At 39.4% G+C, this 23,206-nt stretch overlaps 1 protein-coding gene across 9 annotated transcripts in view; it reads left to right on the top strand.

Moving 5' to 3' along the window:
- ATP8A1 (ATPase phospholipid transporting 8A1) overlaps window positions 1-23,206 on the top strand; it is a 228,163-nt gene that overhangs the window by 138,701 nt on the left and 66,256 nt on the right. For all 9 annotated transcript variants that reach the window (XM_069594047.1, XM_069594044.1, XM_069594046.1 and 6 more), the window contains one exon: window positions 17,148-17,320. In XM_069594047.1, coding sequence (XP_069450148.1) covers window positions 17,148-17,320 — 173 coding nt within the window. The remainder of the gene's footprint in view (window positions 1-17,147; window positions 17,321-23,206) is intronic.

Raw genomic sequence — 23,206 nt, 5'->3', positions numbered from 1 at the left:
GTTAAACACACATTACAGCATCCTGTCCACACTCCTTGATACTGCACTTTGTTTTTCTCACTTAATATATCTTAGCAGTTGTTTTATAATGGTCCGTATGAAGCTACCCAATTCATTTTAACAGTGGGCACAGTATTTATAAGGCACCCATTAAAAAGTGACGGAGAGGGTTAAACCTGGAGAGGTAGTCTCAGGTCAATTGTGGAAAGCTAGGCCAGGTTTGAGAGTTTGCCTTCATAGGCCAGGAGTGTGACTCCATCAGCCTCTTTAAAGAAGTGTGATGTATAGAAGCAGTTGGCAAGTTGGAAGGGTGCAAACAAGGGACCAGGATAAGAGTCAGGAGGAGGAAATGGGGACCCTGCCAGCGATGTGATATAAAGTTCAGGATACTCATCCCCATAGGGGGGTGGGGGGGTCCCTGGAAAAGGAGCCATCCAAGGTGGTTCCAGAACTGGGTTGCATTTGTTCACAACCTTGCAAAAACTTCAGTGTGAACGTTTCCATAATCCCTATAGACCTTTAGGCCTTTGTCAGCGTCATAGGTTAAACGTGATGAACAGACTTTCTGACACTTGAAGGAAATCAGAAGCGGGACCTATGAGATTGAAGTGAAAGCATGGTTGATCACATGCTTGATTTGACATCCTTTCCTTTTTGTCTGGATTTAGGCTTTCACCTTATGTAGAGCGTGCTGGCATTGCTCCTTTTGTTTCCATCTGTTTCATCATTTTTCTCCAACTCTTGGATAAACACATCCAAATGTTCTTGTTTTTAGTGTCAAATGATGTAAACAGTAATCTCAAGGAAAAAAAAAAAAGAAAACTGAAATACCGAAAATATTCTGTGCACTGAATCCTGTATTGTTAAGACAGAGGCATTTATTTTCATTTTGAAGTTTCCAAGATGGTAACTCAAAAGTAATAGACACTTCAAAGGTTTTTGCACTTTGTGTTGCTACAAGAGCAAACATAAATGGTCTCAGGGGAATGCTCAGTTTCAATGAAAGCAAGGACCCCTTCTGTCTGTTTTGGTTTGCAATCTCTGTCAGTCTCCAGCAAGTTGCCTAGCACATTGTTGTGGGCGTGCTCAGTTGCTCAGTCGTGTCTGACTCTTTGTGACTCCATGGACTGTAGCCCACCAGGCTCCTGTGTCCATGGAATTCTCCAGGCAAGAATACTGGCTTGGGTTGCCATTCCCTTCTCCAGGGGATCTTCCCGACCCAGGGATCGAACTCGCATCTCCTATACTGGCAGGCGGATTCTTTACCACTGAGCCACAAATATTTGAGAAATGAGTTACTGAATAATGTTTAATTAAGGGCTCCCTGTTTTAAAAATTTGTATATCAGTTTTAAATGTGGTAATAGTCGATCACAGCAGATATTTAAAGAGCAAAGTGATTGGAAACGGCCTTAACAATTTGTGTCAGTTTGGTGTGAAAGACCACAGGCAGACGCTATGGCTGAGCGGATTGACACTGATTTGTCCAGCATCAGACTGCCTCTGGTTCTCGCACTGGTGTCTGGAGGAGGCTTTTTCTCCCAGGCCGTTAAGTGGTGACTTTAAACAGATCTGGCTGTCTGGGGTCAGACCTGCTGCGGTGAACTCATTTGCTTCTCAGCAGGAAAGGAAACCCCACTTTGCATCATAGCTCCTCCAGGTCTTGTGTGATACAACCCACGGCTGAGATTTCAGGCAAATCACTAGAATGAGTCTAGGGAAATCATTATTTTTCATTGCCATGGAAAAGAAAAGCATCCTCTGTGTTCACATTTGTACTGATAATAATAAAACGTTTATCATTCCATCAGCACAAAGAATAATTAACATTCAGGTAATGAACTTAGAAACACACCGCCTTAGGAAATAATATAATAGGAAATAAATTGTAGATGTGCAAAGTTTTGTTAAATCACAATTTTGATGAATGTACTCAAATCACTCTGTACAGCAGCACAGTGGTTCAGGGCCCAGTTCTGCCCCACCTGAGTGGCAGACTCTGGACAAACGGAAATTAGAGAACTTCTCTAAGCCACTTGTACTGCCTCTGAGGTAATGATAATGTTACCCTTGGCATAGGATCGGTATGGTTAGCACAGGACACAGCACATATAAAATGAATGTTACAAAATTTTGTAGAAAAATAGCCCATGTTGAAATCCTGCTCTACAGACCTAATATGGAAATCTGACTTTTCTGCCTCTATACATTCCCAGCTCCTTTCCCGGAAAGAGCAGCACTCCCCGCTAGCATGATGCCTGAGTGCAGAGCTGGGGGTTCTCACTCAGTCACCTACCCAACTATTGCCAGATGCTGACAGTGTCAGCAAAAGAGGTTCTTAGGGAGCTTGATCATATTGCTTTTAATTTAGAAAGTAAGAATTTTATGGGTAAGCATCTTTGATAATCGTGTAAAGTTGGTCAAAATCTGTTAGATATTTATAATAAGCAGATAATTTAGATAACATGTAACTTTTTATCATGTAACTTTGAGCCGTTTTATTAAGAGTTCTGGTTATGATATTGATATGAGATGTTTTCTTAAGGGTCTGCTAAAGCAAGAATTTTAAATTACTGGCTTAAAGAATATTTTGTACTTCTTCTCTAAGTCTACAGAAATGCCCAGAAATGATCCCATTAAATTCTCAGAAACCCCTTTGGCTTGATGACCTAGATCCAGATTCTTGTAGTATCTCTTTTTTTAAATTTCTATTGGAGTACAGTTTTTTTACAGTGTTGTATTAGTTTTTGCTGTACAGCAAAGTAAATCAGTTATTCATATAAATAGATCCACTGTTTTTTTGGATTCTTTCCCATAAAGGCCATTAGAGAGTAGTGAGTAGCTTTCCCTGTGCTATAAGGTAGGTCCTTATTAATTATCTGTTTTATATATAGTAATGTATATATGTCAATTCCAATTTCCCAATTTATCCTCCAGCATCTCTTTTATACTTTTGGTTTGCCATGAAGTAACTTGTTCAAAATATATCTGTTAAAACTGGAAACATCTAAAAATGTGAGCTAAGAACTAGGGAATCTCCCATGTGACCTATCTTTAGCTGCCATTGTCTAATTAACGTATTTTAAAATATAGTATAATGGGTTTATGTTATATTAAGGAGTGTGATGATTATAGTATTCAAATCCCCCATAGCATTCTAATTCTGTGAATCTCTGAAAATACTTCAGGTGACCCAGAATATTTTTTTAATGGATATTATCTAACTTTCTGTAAAAGGTAGAGAGAAAGTGAAGACTATTTCATTGAGATAGCTCAGGATTTCACTACCCTCATCTGTCAAGTCTGGATAAGTGGAAGGAACCATAATTTCTCAAGCCATTAACTCTGTAGGTGTCCAAATGATCTTTCTTGAGTCTCGCATGATATACTTGTAACCTTGACCTCTCCTCCTTCTAGCACCTCCTAAGACAACTGTGGGATCTGTCCTGGGAGGCAGCGCTGGACCTTAAATTTGTTCTTATTGTTTCTTCTCCTCCTTTCTACTGTCTGGATTCCCTGGGAAAAAGAAAGGGGCAGAGAGGAAAATTATATTTATGGAATCAACAGGAATGATGGTTAAATATGTATGTGAGGAATTTGCAGAAATAAATTTCCTCTACTTGGAGTCAAAAGGCTTCCAGTCTTCCAAAATTTAACTCCTGAGAAACCCTGCCTCCCTCTCCTTCTGATCATCTGGGCATAGTTGTTTTTCAGTTTCTGCTTCTGTTGATATTCACATTTAGCCTGATGAGGAGTCAGTACCCAATATATGGGAAGTGCAGAGTATGGATCCTAAAGAAAAACGCAGGCTTCTGACTGTGTGAAGAGGAAGCTCTGCTGCCCCTGCAGGGTTCTATGCATGGCTGACAGAGTCATAAGAAAACACTAGCTTATATTTGGACTAAAGATTTTACAGGGACAATCACATTTACACCTGAAAACATTAATAGGCAGATACCATTATGCCCGGGCTTCCCTTGTGGCTCAGCTGTTAAGGAAACCTGGAGACCCAGGTTTGATCCCTGAGTTGGGAAGATCCCCTGGAGGAGGGAAAGGCTACCCACTCCAGTATTCTGGCCTGGAGAATTCCATGGACTGTATAGGCCATGGGGTCACAAAGAGTTGGACATGACTGAGTGACTTTCACTTCACCATTACGCCCAATCTTGAAAGGAACTTGACCTCTAGTGCTAAGCAAACTCTGGAGGATGTATGTAAGTCACTGGATTCTGGAGTCTACACGAATAGAATTTTCTGGAACCTAAGTTTCCAGTGACACTTGTAAAACAAGAGTAATAATAATACCCATCTCTAGGGTGTTGTGGGACTTAAACAAAACAATACATTTTAAATACAATGCCTAGCATTTAGTAAGCACATGAGAACTATGAACCATTCTCATGATCATCGTTATTATTTCTTTTAACATCTTTGTTCCTGAGGGTAGAGGGAGTTTCGTTTTGCCAAGTGCTATAAGAGGTGATTTTAAATAGCCGTCCTCCTCACTACTTAAATTTCTCTGCTTAATTTGCAAATATGAACTTAAGCCAGCCTAGGTTTGATTATGGATACCAGTGTTTTCTCTCACCCATATATTTTGCAGAAAATGAATTGTTAACCACATTTGATATTAACAAGCATAAGAATATATATTTTTCAACACCATGGTAAAAGAAAGCCCTTTATAGGGTTGTGCATTTTTTTCTAGCTAAATTTGGTTTTATAACACCATGTAAGCTTCAAATATAACTTACAAGCATTCATGACATAAATGGTGAAGTTGTCATCTGTACCCTTTTAAGCTCATCTTACATGTATTATGCAGACAAACCTTACTGTTTGGGAAACCAATCACTATTGAATGGCTTCTGAAAGAAATCCAGAATAAGCAAGTTATTGACTTGGCTCCAGAAAAAGGGGAGAAAGGAGAATTGAGGCTACTTCAGGTTTTGTCTTGATATGTCCCATGAGTCTAATACAATACATTTTGTATTGCTTTGAAAAATAGTTCAGGCAGGTTTTAAACCACAGTGAATTTTCTTCCACTGCCAGCTTTGGACCTTTAGGATTGTGAATTCTCTGTTACCATTAGCAAATTTGTTTCAGCTTTTTGGCCTGAAAATGTTTAAGAGCTCAGTTTAACTTTTAAGGTGTTAATGTGTCCCTATCAGAAGCAAAGATATGCTTTTGTAATGTCCCATTGCAGGATGATTGTTCAAATACTGTCTGGCACACAGCTTGCTTCAAGTAGCGCTCAGTGAAGAAAGCGAACTTTGTTACATTTGAGAGAAATGTTAGTTAAAAAAAAATGTAAACATTACAAAAAATGAAAATAACATATGAACAAATAATCTGTTCTCTTTTCCTCTGATTTAAGATAGTGTCTGCCACAAACCAAAGTTTGTGGTTGAACAAGTTCCATCAAGTCCATTGTTTGGTCTCAGAAAAACTAAATGTGTCCCCTTATCTTAAACAAAATTCAGTAATCTTGGCTTGTATGCAGAACCCAAAGTGAAGTTGTTCACAAATTCATAGTATTTCTGTTTTGAGAAATTCTTCCTGCCGCAAGCTTGAATAGTCTTTATCCCTCTTTCTCTTTCTCTCTCTCTCTCTCTCTCTCTCTCTCTCTCTTTTTTTGGCTAAACATCTGAGCTCTTTCAAGAGCTCTCTGAGACCTAGAATTACCGATAAATCCTTTCTAACCAGTCTACCCTCTTGCCATTTCCTCACAGCTTGTGGGCAGTTTTGAGGGGAACAGACTGCTGTGCCTTGGGACTTTTTTGCATCTCTGCCACCCATATCTTTTGATGAGTTATAAAATTGACAGTTTGCAGGAAGCTATGTCCCAGGTGTGTCTGTATGCATTCGCCTCTGTCCCTTTTTTCATTTTTACTTTTTTATTGGCTCATAGTTGCTTTTTGTCTCCATTCCTATATGAATGATGATGTTTGTCTCAATTACAGATGGAGACTGTGCGTTCACAGGATTAGCAAATGTGGGATCCTGAATTTTGACCTAGATGACTTTAATCCCAAAATTGTTTTTCCTTTTGTTTTTAAACAACCCTTTCTTCTCCAGAAATAACAGGGCCTTAGTCCCAGAAAAAAGCCTTCTGGGAGCCCCCCTGCCAGATTTTCCAACTTGTCTCTGCCTCCCTTCCTACTCACCACCAAGGCTCCAGAGCAGCTGGGAAAGAAGTACTCTTCTGGGAATTGGTGATGCTGGGTATCTTGTATTTATGAAATTTACAAAAGACCCTATATTCCATTTTACTATGACAGTTTTACATGTATTTTTTTTAATGGATGTTGAAAATAATGGAAATGGTGTGCCTTTGGAATTTGCAGTGAGAAAACACAGTAGATAATGATTCCTCTGTATTCCTACATGAATTAATTCAAATCATTAGGAAAATAGACCCAACCTTAGCTTTCTTTGTGGTTCTTGGTAAGAACTTCTCACAGACACCAGTTGTTACTTTCTCCAAACCGTTGATTTGGTAATTTGCTTATTTTCAAAAAAATGGTTGTATATTCTAAGCAGTCTCTTCTGGCTGAATTGAAAGCCATATGAGAGACTGGATGTCTGCCCACCCAGTTCCTCCAGGATGCTTCCTCCTGCACTTGAGTCACTGCAGCCGCTGGAGAATATTTAATACCAAACTCAAAATAAGTGTTTAGGAGGCTTTCAGTCGTGGTTTCAAATAATTACTATGAGGGCTTTGGTAAAAGCCTTTATCCACAAAACTATTTAAATTATATAATTATACCCCCTGCCTCACTCTTCCTTCCTTTCCCGGGGTTTGTCTTTCTTTGCTTGATGCCTCCATCCTACACTGCAAGACAGACTTGGACCCAGATTAGACACTTCTCAGCCTTTCTCTCTAGGGTACCCCAAATGAGACTAGATGCCTCACAAGGAGTTATTTGCCTGACGGAACCTATCATAACCCCAAATCCCAAACCTCTGCCCAGGGGCCAAGAGCAATTTACCCAGCTCTACAACTTCCTCTTCCTACCTTCTTCCATCCTGTAACCTTTGACCTTTTTCACATGGCATGACCCTATTGGGAGATTGGACCATTTCCTCAATTATAGTGTTTTGTATCTACACCTGCCCTGGAAAGCTCGTATCTGCATATCAGCAAAGCATGAGCAAGATCTTTTTGTTTCCCTTTCCATTATGTTTAGCAATATGTTTTGATTAAATTCATTCACTTGACTGTTTTCCACTAAGCTGTTTTAGAAGACCTCATTGACCATATGTTTTTTAAATTAATTTATTTGTTTAATTGGGGGCTAATTACTTTACAGAATTGTGGTGGGTTTTGCCATACATCGACATGAATCAGCCATGTGTGTACATGTGTCCCCCCATCCTGAACCCCCCTCCCACCTCCCTCCCCACCTCACCCCTCTGGGTTGTCCCAGAGCACCGGCTGTGAGTGCCCTGCTTCATGCATCAAACTTGCACTGGTCATCTGTTTTACGTTTGGTAATATACATGTTTCAGTGCTGTTCTCTCAAATCATCCCACCTTCCCTTTTCCCACATAGTCCATGATTTCACCTTCTATCTGCCTTTACCCATTTGGAAAAATTAAGTTCGTTTGATTCTATATGAATATGTTTTTTGAAGGTTATGTTCTGATATAGCCTAGGAGTTTAGAACACCATGTTTTTGGTTAGAAACTGTCCAAGAGAGCTAGTGATCCTGACTGGGATGAATAGTAAATGGACCAGTTGTATATAAATATAGTTTCTCTTTACTCCCAGGTATATGATCTTTACAATGTACAGATCAGTACAACATACAGCCTGCAGTACATTAAACGTACAACATACAGCCTGCAGTAAAGAAGTAGTTGATATATGTGTTGCATGGGGGTATATGGAATGTCCTGTAGTTCTCTGAATCAATAACACATTGTCAAAAAATAATACCCAATGATTTATCCACATTGTTCTTATGGGAGTCATAACTTACTCTTTAAGAACATGCTAACATTATCCATACTTGTTATGGTCATAATGTATTATTAAGAATGTCCTTGGAATACTCTGTTAATTTGTAATTTTATGTTGTGAATACTGAGAGTGTAAAAATAGAGAAAGAATGAAACATTATTTGGCCATAAATTTATAAACACCTCATGTCGTAAATGGTGATAAGATAGGGCCACAAACCACCAAAACAGCTAATGAAATATGTTAGTTTAAGATTCTTATATATATCCTCTTATTTGACATCTTATGTTAATTGATAATAGGTTTTAAAACTAAGTAGGTCAACTAAGGTTTCCCCCTGCCAATGAATATTTATAAATCTGGTTTAAAAAATAATCAGTACCTAAGAAGTTAAGGTGATGGTGTGATTGCTGAAAAATATGCCAGCAAAGTGAGTCCTCACTGTTTTCTTTATCATTGTTTTCAACCTACTATTTCTGAGGGTCTCATTTACATATAATGCTATTTACTCTGCGCATATATATATATATATATATGTAACTCTATATTCTTTATGGGAGCTTAAAGTCTAACATATATTGATGTGGTCATCTGCAAAAAACATAGATAGTAAGAGAGACATGCCAGTCAGTTTGTAACTTTCAATTTATTTTCTGCTCAAGAATTATCTCAGGTTAGAGACAGAAATTTAGAGATAAAGAAAAACAGTCTAGGTTAACTTGATAAATATTTGTCCTCCTACTCTCTACCAAGAGCCACATATCATATGGGAAAGGATAATGCTATCTTTTCTATGATTGAGGGAAGACAGGTTTCCAGATAGTTTTTACATAAAAGAAGTCATAGCTAGTAAACTGAGTGTTAGTAATCAAAAAGTAGATTGAAAAAAAATTGCTGTTAGGAGATTTCAAAAGGAAACTGAAAATCATCTCAGTAATATACCACTTGCTTTGCACTGATGTTATGCGGTGATTGACAAGTTGCAGAGCATTCATTCTTCATCATGTGTTGATAATACAGTTAGATCTGATGTCAGAGGAAGGAAAAGAACTAATCTTTCTCAGATGTCACCCCTGAGCCAAGCACTGGACAGGACACCTGAGTTAGCACATCTTGTCACAACAATAACCCTAGGAAGAGATATTAACCCAATCTTATTAAAAAAAAAAAAAGACTCAGAGAAGTAACTTGCCTAAAGTGGGACAGCAACAATCCAACCCAAGCCATTCTGATGCCATATCATTGCCTTCTGCATGCCTGCATGCTAGGTCTTTTCAGTCATGTCTGTTTGTGACCCAATGGAGCGTAACCCTCCAGGCTCCTCCATTCATGGGATTCTCCAGGCAAGAATACTGGAGTGGGTTTCCATGCCCTCCTCCAGGGTCTATTCCCAACCCAGGGATCAAACCTGTGTCTCTTATGTCTCCTGCACTGGAAGTTGGGTGTTTTACCACTGATACCACCGGGGAAGCCCCTGATTGCCTTCTAGAGTTAGTCAAATGAAAAAATAAATAAGGAGGTAGTTTGGAATATACATGTACTCCTGGCAAAAAGTTCATTGACATGAACTTACCTGTGACATGTGATATGGGATATAATCCTTTCTAGAACACTGCCCCTATGTAGCCACCTTATCTGAAAGTATTTTGGACTTCTTGGTATTTTTTACTTGTTAGTGGTTGAAACTATTCCTTATTTTTCATTTGGTTTTTTCCTTTCGCATCATTAAGGAACTTTTTTCAAAATAAATATTTCCTTTCCAAGGAAGATGAAAAATGTTTGATTACCTTGTTTTCACCTTATACTCTGCAACTACCAAAAGTTGAGGAATATCTTGAGTTCTTAGCCACGATGTATGTTTCGTCTTCTGAAACTTAAGTTCTTTGCAATGTGACTCCATTGTTTGCGTCAATGTTATCAATGCCCAGAAGCATGATCTGAACCCTCATGGCCATTCTTGAATTTCTAACTAAAGAAGCCCCATTCTTTATGGTTACACATTTGTTCCTGGCTTGGGAAGATCCCCTGGGGAGGGAAATGGTAATCCAGTCCAGTACTCTTACCTGGAAAATATGGACAGAGAGGAGCCTTGTAGGCTACAGTCCATGGGGTCGCAGAGAGTTGGACACGACCGAGCGACTTCCCTTCCCTTCACTTCATTTGTTGTATGTTCATGGCTGCCTTCTCTACACTGACTGATGACTTGTGCACATCAGCTGACAAGCTCTGAAAAGTTATTTTACAGTGAGTCAACCTCTGGTAAATGGTCTTATTTCATCAGAGTCCCCATCTTGCTCAAAAAGATACTTACCTGTAATAGTATGATGACTTTTGCCCTTTAGGTGGAAAGTAAGTGAAAACCGAAACCACAGATGCTAATACTAAAGTGAAAAGCACAGGCTTCATACACTTACCAAGCCTTTCCGACAAGGGTCAGACTTGCGTGTCTTCCAAAAGTAATTCAAAATTAGCCAAAACGCTATGCTTATTTCATTTAACTCGTGGTGAATTTATGATAAAATGATGGTAAGCAGAAGTTTACCATTTGACCTGCACACATTTAACAGATTCCCAGGAAAACTACAGGTGCTGAGTTCTTATTTGTATTCAGACCCACACACCAACAAATAGTTTGAACTCAGTAAGTATATATGTATACTTTTTTAACTTTAGCTGTTTGGCTTAGCCTCACTGATGACACCTCTGGGATAAGATGAGTGATCACACATTTCCTTCTGTCGCTGTAAGTAACTGCAGCCTTGGAGCAGGGTGTGGGAGCCATGACATTTAGGTGTTACATCTTAGACTGTGTGTAATCTTCACCTCATTTCTGCTGGAAATAGACTGGAATAGAGTAGTCTTCTAGTCAAAGACAAGAGGCTTTCATTTTCCTCTGCTTAGGGATGTTGCCACATTCTCTACTAGGGTATTTCCTGGATATGTTCCTAAGTAAGACTAACTGTTCTATAAACCCCTGAAAGGAATCAGAAAGAAAAGCCAGAAGCTGAAAAGGGCCATTTTTATGCAGGTGCTTTCTGCAACATTACATTTGGGGCCATCAGAAACATAGCTCTTAGGTGGCCTAAAATGTTCTTTGCACATCTGGCCTCTGGGTTCCTTAGGCTGTTCCAAGCAGAGTTTTTGCCAGAATGAAAACGACATCTTGCATGCTAGGATACTTCCCAGACAAGTCAGGGCTTTCCATTTATTTCACTGTAAAATCGTATTCATTGTCTAGGGTGCCTGCTGTGATTTTTATCAAGAATTTCTTTGGCAAAGGTCATATAAAAGTAATATTTAAAAAAAATTATCATAAAGCTGCCAGTCTCTGATTTCTTAAAAAATTATTTTATTTCATTGGAGGGTATGTTGTGGCTCAGGGTAGACCCTCTCAAAATATTCCAGACTGGCATATCAAATATTTTGAATTAAAGTTACTCTAGAAAAACCATCCAATCCAAGAAAAACATTCTGACCCTCCTGTGTCTTAGAAAGCAAGAAATAAATCTCCCATTTGGAAGGTAGCCTCTCTGCTTCAGGAGGTAGAGACATCCTTATCACCAGAGATAGGAAACTTAGGGCCAAGAAGGCTGTTTAAACAAAACTTGTTACTTCCTCACTAATTTACTACCAAAGTTTAAACTTCTCTATCTTATCAAGTCTTTATAAATTTATTGTTTCTTTTTCTAAAAAGCATAAAACCTGCATGCTTTGGACACTTATTAGGTCCCATTTCTAGAGACCTCCATATATACTAATTTGAGGGGTTTTCTCCCGCATTAATCTCTCTTGTGCCAATTTAATTATTAAACCAGCCAAAAGAACTCAAGAAAGAGAAAGTGGGAAAACTCCCTCACCGTGGTAGGTATTATATGAACATGCCATCTGTTGGGCCAGGCAATACCCTGAAGATTCACATAGAAATTTATTAGGGTCCTTTGGTCAGAGTTATCTTTTATGAAAAATTCTGCTTGATCTAATTATCTGCTAAGCATTATTCTTTTCTTTTTTCTTTTTCAAGTATGTTTCTTATAAACCAAATACAAGTTGTTTTCTTCTCATCAATCTACCGTTATATAACCTGGCTTGATCACTAAGTAGCTAGTCTAGGTGTTGATTCCATTATATTCATTAGATAATTTATGTTATATAAGATAGAAGGAGATGCTCAATCATAACCATCACTTTGTTCTCCATTTCCTCTGTCATAAAATAAACACACTAACGTTTTATTTACTGCTCTAATTAAGAGTAGCCAAGATTACACGGGAGTTTTACGGGCAGCAAAAAACAATCCTCAGAATAATCACACAACAAAGGATTGTAACTTCCCACATGGGATTCTCCAGTCATTAATAATTTGGTTATTCCATTTTCACCAAGCTCATATTAATTGTATTTCATCTCTTTATCAAGGGACTCAGTCCCAAAGAGACCTAGAGATATAGACAGATAAGCAATTATACATCATGCTGCCCTATGTAAGTATAAACAAGTATTTAGAAAGTCTGAAAGTTGGAGGTATTCATCTCACCTGGAGGACTCAAAGGACAGAGTCAGAAGGACTTGTCTCAGTTTGTTTATTTGTTCATTGTTTTCACTCTGTAGTCTCAGAGCGTGACAGTGGGGGAAAATAAAGATACAAGGGAGAAGAGGGAGGAACAGAGATGAGCAAAGTCAGTCTCCCCCACCACCTGACTGCCTGGCTCAGGAGTCAGCAAGGATTAGGGAAAGGGAAGTTTTTGAAGTTAAGAGAGAAAAGTTAAGAGAATTCTTTCTTAACTGTAAATGTTTTTAGCTGTAGTATTAAGGGGCAAATTTGGAGTCTGGGGTAGCCTCAGGAAAGAGTGGAATTGGCTAGACCTGGGGAAAAGGAGCAATCGGTAGCAATGAGCACGCATAGAAAAGAGAGCTGGTTAGAGCCTGTCCTCTGGGGGAAGTGATTTTCTTTTCTTTCTGTGGGGTTGGAACTAAGAGCAGAGAAGTGTGGGTGGTGGACTGGATTGTGACTTGCCAAAGCAGGAAGGCATGGAGGGAGCACCTAAGGGCTTTGATGAGCAGTTGGCTGGGGGCAGGCCGTTAGCAGGAAGCAGATAGCTGAGTGCTCAAATGCATGTCCACGTGGGATGCAGTCTGCAGGCCGTGCAGGCAGATCTCACCTTCCCTGCAGCTCCCTCCCGTACTGGATCCCCATCTGGTGAGACTCCTGGACCCCTGCCTGTCTCCCCAAACTGCCTGTGCTTCTGACTCTCCCTGATTATAGCAACAGATGCGCCTTTTCTTTCCACCCACAAATAAGACTTTGTAGCATAAGGGAGACAGAGCTCTTATTTTGTTGTACTCTGTGGTCTTTTATCCTTTTTCTGAGTTAGCTTTTCATTTATATATTTTCACTTTCACATGTCACTAAGTTTAAATGTTTAAACATTTCCCCCTTCAGTAGCCAAAAAGAAAACAAAGCAACAGCTAATGTAGTAATAAATTTATTTCTAGCTACAGGAGATAAGCTCCAATGCAATATGGCCATAAAGTATGGCTCCTAGGCTTAAGGGAGAAGCAATAAACTTTCATAAATAAAGGAATTTTAAAATACTCCTGGCAGTATAAATAAGGGTCAAATGCAATGTGTAACTGGCAGCACACAGCCGACGACAGATCTGCTTACAAAAGGAAACTGTAAACTAAAATAAGAAAATGTTTGCAGCTTTTCTGTGGTTGTTACCTTGCACCCGAGGTGGGCTGACTAAAGAATTCACTGTGCGAAGATGTTGACTCACCTTCTGAACTGTGACCTCTAGCACATCTCCTGACACCTTTCGGTTTTGCTGAAGATCCGTGATAATCACCCAGCAAACCCAGGGGTCCTGACGCCACAAATAAGTTCTCAACATATCTTATGGTGTTAGAGAACACCCTGGAAGGAGGGAAGGTTGGGCGCCCAGGACTGTGGCCCTCAGGCTGGTTCATGAGGGAGCTTGCGCAACTCAGGAGTTCACTTGCCTTGCAGTCTCACTTTGCAGCTGGTCTGTAAGGAAGTTGGAAGCCCTCCTTAGGTGCATCTCAGGTTTCATTTGTCTTTTCAGATCAAGAGGGACATGGGCAAAAGCTTAAAAAAACACACACAGAGTGGCGGATGGATGGATGGATAAGTCGGTAGATAGGCAGACAAATAGATTCACAAATATACACATCTGCATTTTAGTGGGCAGTGCCTTGGTTTGAAAGACAGTTGAAGTAATAGGGATTATTCTCTAGAAAAAAAGCATGAACGAGAAGTCTGACCTCTCTCTCTGTCAGTCTCTCTCTCTTTCTCTCAAATCAGAAGTGATAATAGAGGGGAAATGGACTGCTGCGAGTAGGGTGAAATCAGAATTTATCAGTGCTCATTCCATAAACATGACTTTTCCTGAGCATCTGTAGTTGCAGGAGCTGTGTTTGTGTCTGGGAACGAGATTAGACATTGTCTGTTCGCTCAAGGATCTGAAGGTCTTGCATGGAGGGACTTATGCTTGGTAGCATGGAGTGTATCTGGGAGGGTTTGAGAAGGTAAGCTTGGTTTAAGAGAGAGTGGGATATCCTCAGGAGAAAAGAGCAGTCCAGAGAGGGGATAAAGGAGTCAAGGTTGTAAAGAGAAAAGCCAATGAAAGTTAGTTGGGCTTAGGTTTGGGACTTTATCATATAAGTAGAAGCAAGCTATTGAAAAATTTGAGAGCAGAAAGAGGCATGATTCGTGTTTCAGGCTTGTTTTGTGGAGAGAAGTCGCTGTTGGCGGTAAAGGCAAGATGAGAGACAGATGATGAGGGCTCCGGGGAGACGACAGAGGGAATGGTCTGGGGATTCCATTTATAATTTGCTATGCCTGGTACTGTTGGTTTTGTTTTTGCTGGATAATGTAGAGAAAGACAAGCTAGCACAGAAATTTAACTCTCAGTTGGGTTTCACCATTTAGTAGCCATGTGTTTGGGGGCAAGGAACTTTCAAATCTCAGGCTTATCATCTGCAGAATGGGGCAATAGTTATACCTCCTGCATAGGTGTGTAATAAGTGTTAACTGAAGTGTTGTATCTATGTGCCTTGGAATCATGACTGGTGTGTGGTACATGCTAAATATTATTTTATTTTCATTTTTTATCAGTGCATTAATTTGCTTGGTTGTTCATTTCTATGGGAGTTTGCTTTTAAGACAATCCAGAGTAATCAACTATGGATAGTCATTGGTAAATTTTGCTTGCAAAATTTTACTGACTTTTTTTTTTTTTTGACCTCATTTTCTTAAATTCTCTTGGGCCAAAAATTTCCAGCAGGAAATAGGAGGGTGAGGTCTGTAAATTAAAACAGCTCTTTCACCTCTGATGTAAAGTGTGAACAGAGAATTTTGCAAAGAATGCTGCTATATGGTGGTCCTTCATGTCACTGTGTATAACAAGGAACAGGGGAAGTGTTAAACAAAGTCCCAGTGTTGGGAGGATTGGGCAGTCTTACTTTACAGTACAGCATAGTTCTATTATTTTGATAAACAGATTCTGAAATTCCAGAACAGAGTGTGAACCGCATTTGAAATACGAATGCAAAACCACCTTCAGAAATCCGCAATATAAAATTTTAATTACCTCTGCCTTTGCTTCCCTCTTTGTGAAGATAACTCAGATAACTGTACCACAGTCTTAAATTGGAACAATAATTATATCTCCCATGAGTATAACAAAAATTATTCTATAAGTATTGTTTTTACTATAGGTATATTTTATTCTATAAATATGGATTTGTTAAATTTGTTATGTAAATAACTACAGACTCAGTTAGCAGTCAGAACAAAACTGTAGCAGTCAGAACAAAACTGTAGCAGTCAGAACAAAACTCTAATAGGAAGGCAATTGTTTCTTACACCTCCTTGTGCAGAGTGTGTGTCCTGTTTCTTTGTATTGTCAAGGCTTGAGACTTCCCTGGTGACCCAGTGGTTAAGACTCCACGCTTCCAATGCAGGGGACATGGGTTTGAAACCTAACCAGGGAATTAAGATCCACATACGACAGGGCAATAAACAAATAAATAATTTTTTTTAAATAATAATAATCATGTTTAGGGCTCTATTGAAATAAGCTGTCCCTATTAGATAATAGGAAGAGGACAGGATTTGGAAAGAAATACGAAGTATCTTAAAACTTTTTGCCTTTGAAGAGCTGGGAAAGCAGTAATTCTTAACAGAGGGAGAGAGATACAACCCCTCTGTACGGTTGAGGTAAACAAAGCCTTCCTTGACACTAAAGGTTTTTATTTTGCCTGAAAGTGAACTCTTCACTGATGGAATGGGTTCTTTTATTGGATCTGCCAAGACTACTAGGGCCACATGTCACCCTCCCCAACTGAAATACAGCATCATGAAATCATGACTGAAATTACAGATGCCAATTCATGAAGTGGCAAGAGATTATAGATACTGCCCTTCCTCTTCTGAGCTACTGGGAATTAATTTCAATCGCATTGAATACTTATGAAAGAAAACCCATTAATTATTTAAATTATATTCTCCAACTTTTCCTCTTGATTCATTTATTGTTGTTCAGTTGCTCAGTCATGTCTGACTCTTTGCGACCCCATGGACTGCAGCACACCAAGCTTCCCTGTCCATCACCAGCTCCCGGAGCTTGCTCAAACTCATGTCCATTGAGTCAGTGATGCCATCTCATTCGCTGTCGTCCACTTCTCCTGCCTTCAATCTTTCCCAGCATCAGAGTCTTTTCTAATAAGTGGGCATCAGGTGGCCAAAGTATTGGCTCTTCAGCTACAGCATCAGTCCTTGATTCATAGCTAAGCACTTTTGACTAGTTCAGTGTTATTGTGCTTTAAGAAGATACTGTACTGAAAATATTTTCACAAGATTTTGATTGTGTCGTTGGAATAATGAACAAAGATGGCAGGGGAATGGATGACGTGTAATCTGATCCCAACCCTGGGAGGAACAGGGTATGACTTTAAAGACGTCACTTACTTTTTCTGATAATGTTTGTCCAATATTCTCTGATGGGGCTTTTGTGAGAATCTAATGAATGGAGATATGTAAAAGCAATTTGAAACATAAAAAGCACTAAAAATAACTAAGTGTAGTTGCCGAACAACCTTAAGACATCTTGAAAGAACAAATGGGAGTAAGTGTTGAGGGCGTTTCTTGTTTAATTTTACAGGGAACACGGGAAACTCTCAGTCGTCACTGCACTACCCTGGGTGATGCTCTTCGGAAGGAGAATGACTTTGCTCTTATAATTGATGGGAAAACCCTCAAATATGCCTTAACTTTTGGAGTAAGGCAGTATTTCCTGGACTTAGCTTTGTCGTGCAAAGCTGTTATTTGCTGCAGGTAAGTTCTCTGGGATTTGTCAGATTTCAGTAAAGAGCAATAGATCCTGAGCTCTTGATTTTTAACATTCCTTGAAGTTATTTTATCTCGAACTTGTAAATGTCAGTTATTTGTTAATTCATTCATTCAGGACTCAGTGTTCACAAACTGGGATAGCTTTGAGAACATTGTGACCAAGCCATGGACAGGTCTATTTGCAGGATTGTCTGGCAGGAATCCCTCATTGAGCAGAAATGGTGAGGCTCATTCACTGACTTGGAGCTGTGAGAGAATGGATTTAGCTAAGGTGCTGTTTTGAAAGTGAGTCCTGATTGGAAGCCCATCATTAATGATAATTGTTCACAATTTGAATCAGCAGGTTTCTTGCCATTCTGTGTTTAAGACTATCTGCATTTCTGTCTGGGGTTGTCTCTCTAAAGGTTCTATTTTCTACACTTATATCTTTGATTCTGTGAGTTGGACTTATTTGTGGGGAAATCATGGTGGGAGGCACTAACTGAGTCATTTTCCAAATAGCCAAGCATTTTTCTGAAGGCTATTTATTGACCGTACAATCTTCTGCCCTCTAATTTGTAATATTGCATATATCCTAAGTTAAAGTCTGTTTTGAGTTATCAAGGCCTACTCCATAGAATTGTGCTTCTGTGAACTGTTTATCTCCAGTGCTTCCTGAACTTTTGGCAAAGAACCTCTCTCATGTCTTCGTAAAATGTAAAGTAAATCTATGCCCATGTGCAGTCTCTTCCTTTCTGGTTACTGTGAAATGCAAAGATTTTCCTCTTTGGGACCCACTTGCTGAGTCTAACCAGCTGGTCAGATTGGTCTGGGGTAGCAGTTTCTCAAGTTGCGTTCTTTTAATGGAAGGGGAAATTCACAAGACTTCTAAAGAATTTCTCAGAATCTGTGCTCTTAACATTATCTTGAAAACTGTACTATTGGCCTTTATTTTTCTTTTAAAATATATTTGTTAATAAAAGAGTCTTCTGCTTTGAAACTTTTCTTTTTGGTCCAGGCTTTACTTGTTTCTTTATTTAAATATCCTATATATGATATTGTCACCAAACTTACAAGCCATGCCTTATAGATATTTCCTAAATTTCAGTGGGGTTTTTTTGTGAAATATAGGTTAACTCATACTTAGTAAGTTTCACTGATAAGTATCATTTCAGCCTATAAAATTATACTCAGAGCATTAAGAGTTGTTTATTATCCCTGTTGTTGTGCTCAGTTGCTCAGTTCAGTTCAGTCGCTCAGTCGTGTCCGACTCTTTGTGACCCCATGAATCGCAGCATGCCAGGCCTCCCTGTCCATCACCAACTCCCAGAGTTCATGTCCATCAAGTCGGTGATGCCATCCAGCCATCTCATCTTCTGTCGTCCCCTTCTCCTCCTGCCCCCAATCCCTCCCAGCGTCAGGGTCTTTTCCAGTGAGTCAACTCTTCTCATGAGGTGGCCGAAGTATTGGAGTTTTGCTAAGTCATGTCCAACTCTGCGACCCCATGGCCCGCCAGGCTCCTCTGTCCATGGAACTTTCCAGGCAAGAATACTAGAGCAAGTTGCCATTTCCTCCTCCAGAGAGGATCTTCCCAGCCAAGGGGTCAAACCCGAGTCTCCCTAGTCTCCTGCATTAACAGGTGGATTCTTTACCATTTAGCCACCTGGGAAGCCTTTATTATTCCTAGAAATCTAATTATATCAGTCATTTAATTTTTACATGTCTATGGCATGTATTAATAAATATTTATTACTCTAAAGCTTTAGGCAATATTGTATTAGGTATTTAATATTAATAATAATCAGATTCAGCTTAACCATGAAGAAAAAATATAGAAATTATTTTATCTTGCCTGTCTCATTTTAAAAGCATGAGGATACTCATGATTTCTTAAATCTGCTTTTCCAGTGACTTTTCTTGGTTCCTTGCCGATCTCTTGACCAAGTCTCAGTAGTGTTCAACTCTGACACTCTCCCATCAGGATAATTTTGTTCCAGACTTGGTTGTTTAATCACTTTCATTAATAGGATCACAAGGATCAACAAAAGATTGCTCAAAAACACATTAAGTGATGTGGCTGTTGGCTTCTGTTCAGAAACAGAACACAGAGCTGTTTAGATAAAAGGACCAGTTCCCTTGAGCCGGCATTCATTCTGTGCCTACTGTGTGCTGGGCGAGGATGCTACACATACAAGGATGCAAAAGACGTCCTGCCTGCTCTCCTTCGTATTTGTGTCTGCCTTTTGTTTTAAACAGACTCACAATCGGTTTGAAAGATGTGGGAGGCCAGTTTCATCGCAGCTGAGCCTCATTCCTAGAGTATTGCTTAACTCGGCACCTCCCACCATTCTTCAAAAAGTCGAACCACAAAATTAAACAATAGCAGAGGGAGAGAAAAACTAGAAAGCAGAATCAAGGGAGGAAAAAAAAAAATATGTTCTGTGCTTGTGAAATTCCCTCCTCAGGTCCTTATTCTGAAAGCTCACAAGTCGCAGGGACCTCAGGGCTCCTCCAGGTCCCAGGTCCCCTGGGAGGGACTCGCACTCTGCACTGAACGTGCAGCTCAGCTCTGACACTGAACTTATAAAGATAGGTGTGACCCCTTCCTCTCTCCGTCCTGGTTTATGCATGCTGGAGGACTCTGAAGGTCCCTAGGCAGACACTAAGAGTTTTATGTAGAGTTTTAGGGGACTTTTTAAAAGTGAAATCGCTTTCCTTTGCTTTTTTCTTCTCATTACCACCATATTCTGTCTTTTCCCATAAGGACTGTGGTTCAGCTTCCCATCTGGCTTTGGGAACTCTTCTGAGCCCATAATTATCAATACATCAGTGCCACTGCCCGATCTATGTTGGCGCACCTTCTTGGCCTGGTGCCTCTTGGCATTTAAACTATGGGTACAGACCATCTTCTTGTTATTTCGCTTACTGACCTTGAAGCATCCTTTCCGTGATGATTCCTCACTGGGAGGAGTAGTAGGTGGGCGGTTCTATAGATCCTTCTTTGAAATTGAATGCATGCATTCTGGCTCCTGGTTTCTCAGATGATTGTAATCTCCTTGCCTCAGGAAATTCTCTATTTCACTCCATTATAAGAAACCCTCCACATAAATACCGAATATTATTTCAAACTACAGTGGGCCACTGTTTCCCAAATTCGTTTACGTTCATGATGGCTTTCTGGGTTTTCCCCTTAAACTAGTTTATTTCTTGTCAGTCCACAGGTGAAGATAATTCAGAATCTGCTCTTCCTCTGCCATCTTCTCTTTGCTAGAGTGAAATAAGGGAAAAGCCTCCCTTAATGGATAATGAGGCTCTGGCCATTAGTTCCATCTTCAGGATTACATCAGCCACTTTCTTCCCTGACATTATCAGCATGAAGGGCAGGAGGCAGTTTTTAGTGTTTGCCTAATTGACGCAGTTATAAAGATGAGCATTTTCCCTGAAGAATCTACAGCTGAATTGAAAGAAACAGTTGTTCTCTGTCAGCTGTCATTACATCTCTTACTCACCATCATTTTCTAAAGGGAATACTCAGAGACAGGAATAATCCCCTGGCCCCCAAATTATTCAGGGCTTTGGAGTCCTGGTTTTGGTTTACAGAATGAAGTTGCATGTTCTACATCAGATAATTTTTTCAATTATGGAAAACCCAAGAAGTACGATAAAATCTGTTTTTATCAGTCTACCAAGTACTGTATTTTCCTAGATGCCACATGCAGTTTTTGCTTTTACCTCTGTGCAAATTTACCCATATAACCTGAGTAGTTCAATAGGAAATGTGCATCTTATGCTAAGGTAAGTTTTCCTGGTTATAAACTACTCCTCTTGTGGTCCTTCCCTTCTGTTCCCTACATTGATTTTTTTTCCGTTCAGTGTGATCACAGATACTTTTGAAGAACAAATGAAAAGTCTGTACCAATTTTACACAAACACGTAAAATTGAATTTGCCATGTTAGAGATTTCACAGGTTCCCTGGAACTCCTTGGATAGGTAGAGGGAAAAAGCCTGCTCCAAGACTCACGGAGATGTGTGTACACAGCTAAAAGCAAGAGGTATTCTGCAAACTAACTGTACCAGGTAATAATTTCTTGTCTCAGTGACCAATATTTTACACCCTTGGGTCTTACAGCTTGTATAGTTGGGGATTCATGAAATACTTATTCCAACTTTACCTCTCTGGCACTTTGGATACCTGATGGAACCTCTCTGTGGTTTTGTAACTTGTAAAATGGAGAACTTGCCATATAGCAGTGAAGTCTTCCAGGGAGCCTAGATGTCTGCAGCAGTTAAGATTGGAGCTTCTCTGGCATAGAAAGGTGTGAGGTCCCTGCACACATGCTCCCTTCCTGGATCAGCTCCTTCCAACATGAAAGCCACTGAGCCAGGCGACTTCTCGCCCTGTCAGACTTTGGATGAACCCTACCTCTGTTGGCCACTTCTATGCTAGGAAGAATCTGTCTCCTGCTTGGAACTGCTTAATTCAGGGAAGCATCTGGTCAACCTCTTTTAATATCCCCTCCAGAAGAGAGTGGGAACGTTGCAGTGGAGTTATTGCTGTGTGTTAAATGGCATGTGGTTTCTGAGATCCTCGTCAGTTCACATAAGTCAGCCTTTCAAAGAATCTTACATTTTTTCTGTAGTTGTCAGTTTAGTTTAAACATATTTTGAAACTTATGTTCTGTGACAGTTGGTTGAAAATTGGCCTAGAGCCTCCAAGCTTTTAGACTGTCTAGTAATCACCGTTCTCCTACATAATTTATGTACTCATGTCTTCTGAGAAGCAAAAGTTAAATTGAAGTAAGCATTTTTCCCTACTTGCAACATCTCTAATCAAAGTTTAACCCCCTTTTAGGCCATTTTCCCTATCGTGCATAAAAAAACACTTGACTTCAGTGAGTGTCGTCAGTCGGGAGTGGCATTCCAGGCAAAACCTTTCACCTTAGTCTGATCAAAGGGCCCTCCAAGAAGAGGTCTAAAGGGACACCTTGAATACTTTTTGTCATTGCTTGAGTATGTTAAGTAAAGGGTCAAGACAGATCTGCTTCTCGAATCTTTAGGGATTGTCTTAAACTTTAAGGATTTCTCTAAATAAATGTTCTACTTAAAGGGTAGCCATAAAGCACAAATGATGCTACTAAATGCTCAACAGACATTCCTTTAAAGAAAGAAGTTTGTGAACACGTTGAATGCCAAGCAGATGTCTGGCTTTGAGAAGACTTACAAATTCTTAATGAATGTCAACCCTATATTTGCTTCCAAGGAAATATGAATAAATGTTGGAAATGTTGAGAGAAAATTTCTTTCATACATGGCTAAAAGAGGACACACTGAATAAATTTTATAACTTCATAACTGCATATATTTTGCTTTAATATAATAATATTATCATAATATTATCATCTCATTTGCTTTTCTACCTCTACTGAGTAATGTTAAAGGAACTACATGACCATATTACAACCTGGTAGCCAATTATAATGTACGTCATCAGAGAAGTCCATATGAGATGGTAAAATATCTAAAAATTTATGAGAAATCTAATGCTGTAGCATCCCACTGTAATACAGCATTTTATAGTTTTAGATGTGACTCAATTTACTCAAACCACCAACACCAATATACATACATAAACACACAGTAATTAGAACCACAGGTTGTATAATTCTGATAAAAGAGTTAGACTGTCCTGGAAGGTACATCAAGCATAAGTGTAAAGTTCAATGAATTTTTACAAAGTGGACAATGCTCCCATGTCAATAATGCAAACATAACCCATACCCCAGATGACCTTTCATGCTACCTTTATGTTATTAGCCTTCCAAGGATAACTGCTATCTTGATTTCTGTCACCATCCCTCATAAGTTATATCTTACTCATTTCAGTCTCTCTG

The sequence above is a fragment of the Ovis canadensis genome, chromosome 6 (genome assembly GCF_042477335.2).
Source record: "Ovis canadensis isolate MfBH-ARS-UI-01 breed Bighorn chromosome 6, ARS-UI_OviCan_v2, whole genome shotgun sequence".
In the NCBI taxonomy this organism is placed as follows: Eukaryota; Metazoa; Chordata; class Mammalia; order Artiodactyla; family Bovidae; genus Ovis; species Ovis canadensis.
Note: the sequence above shows the minus strand (reverse complement) of the source record. Positions and strands in the feature narration are given on the sequence as shown.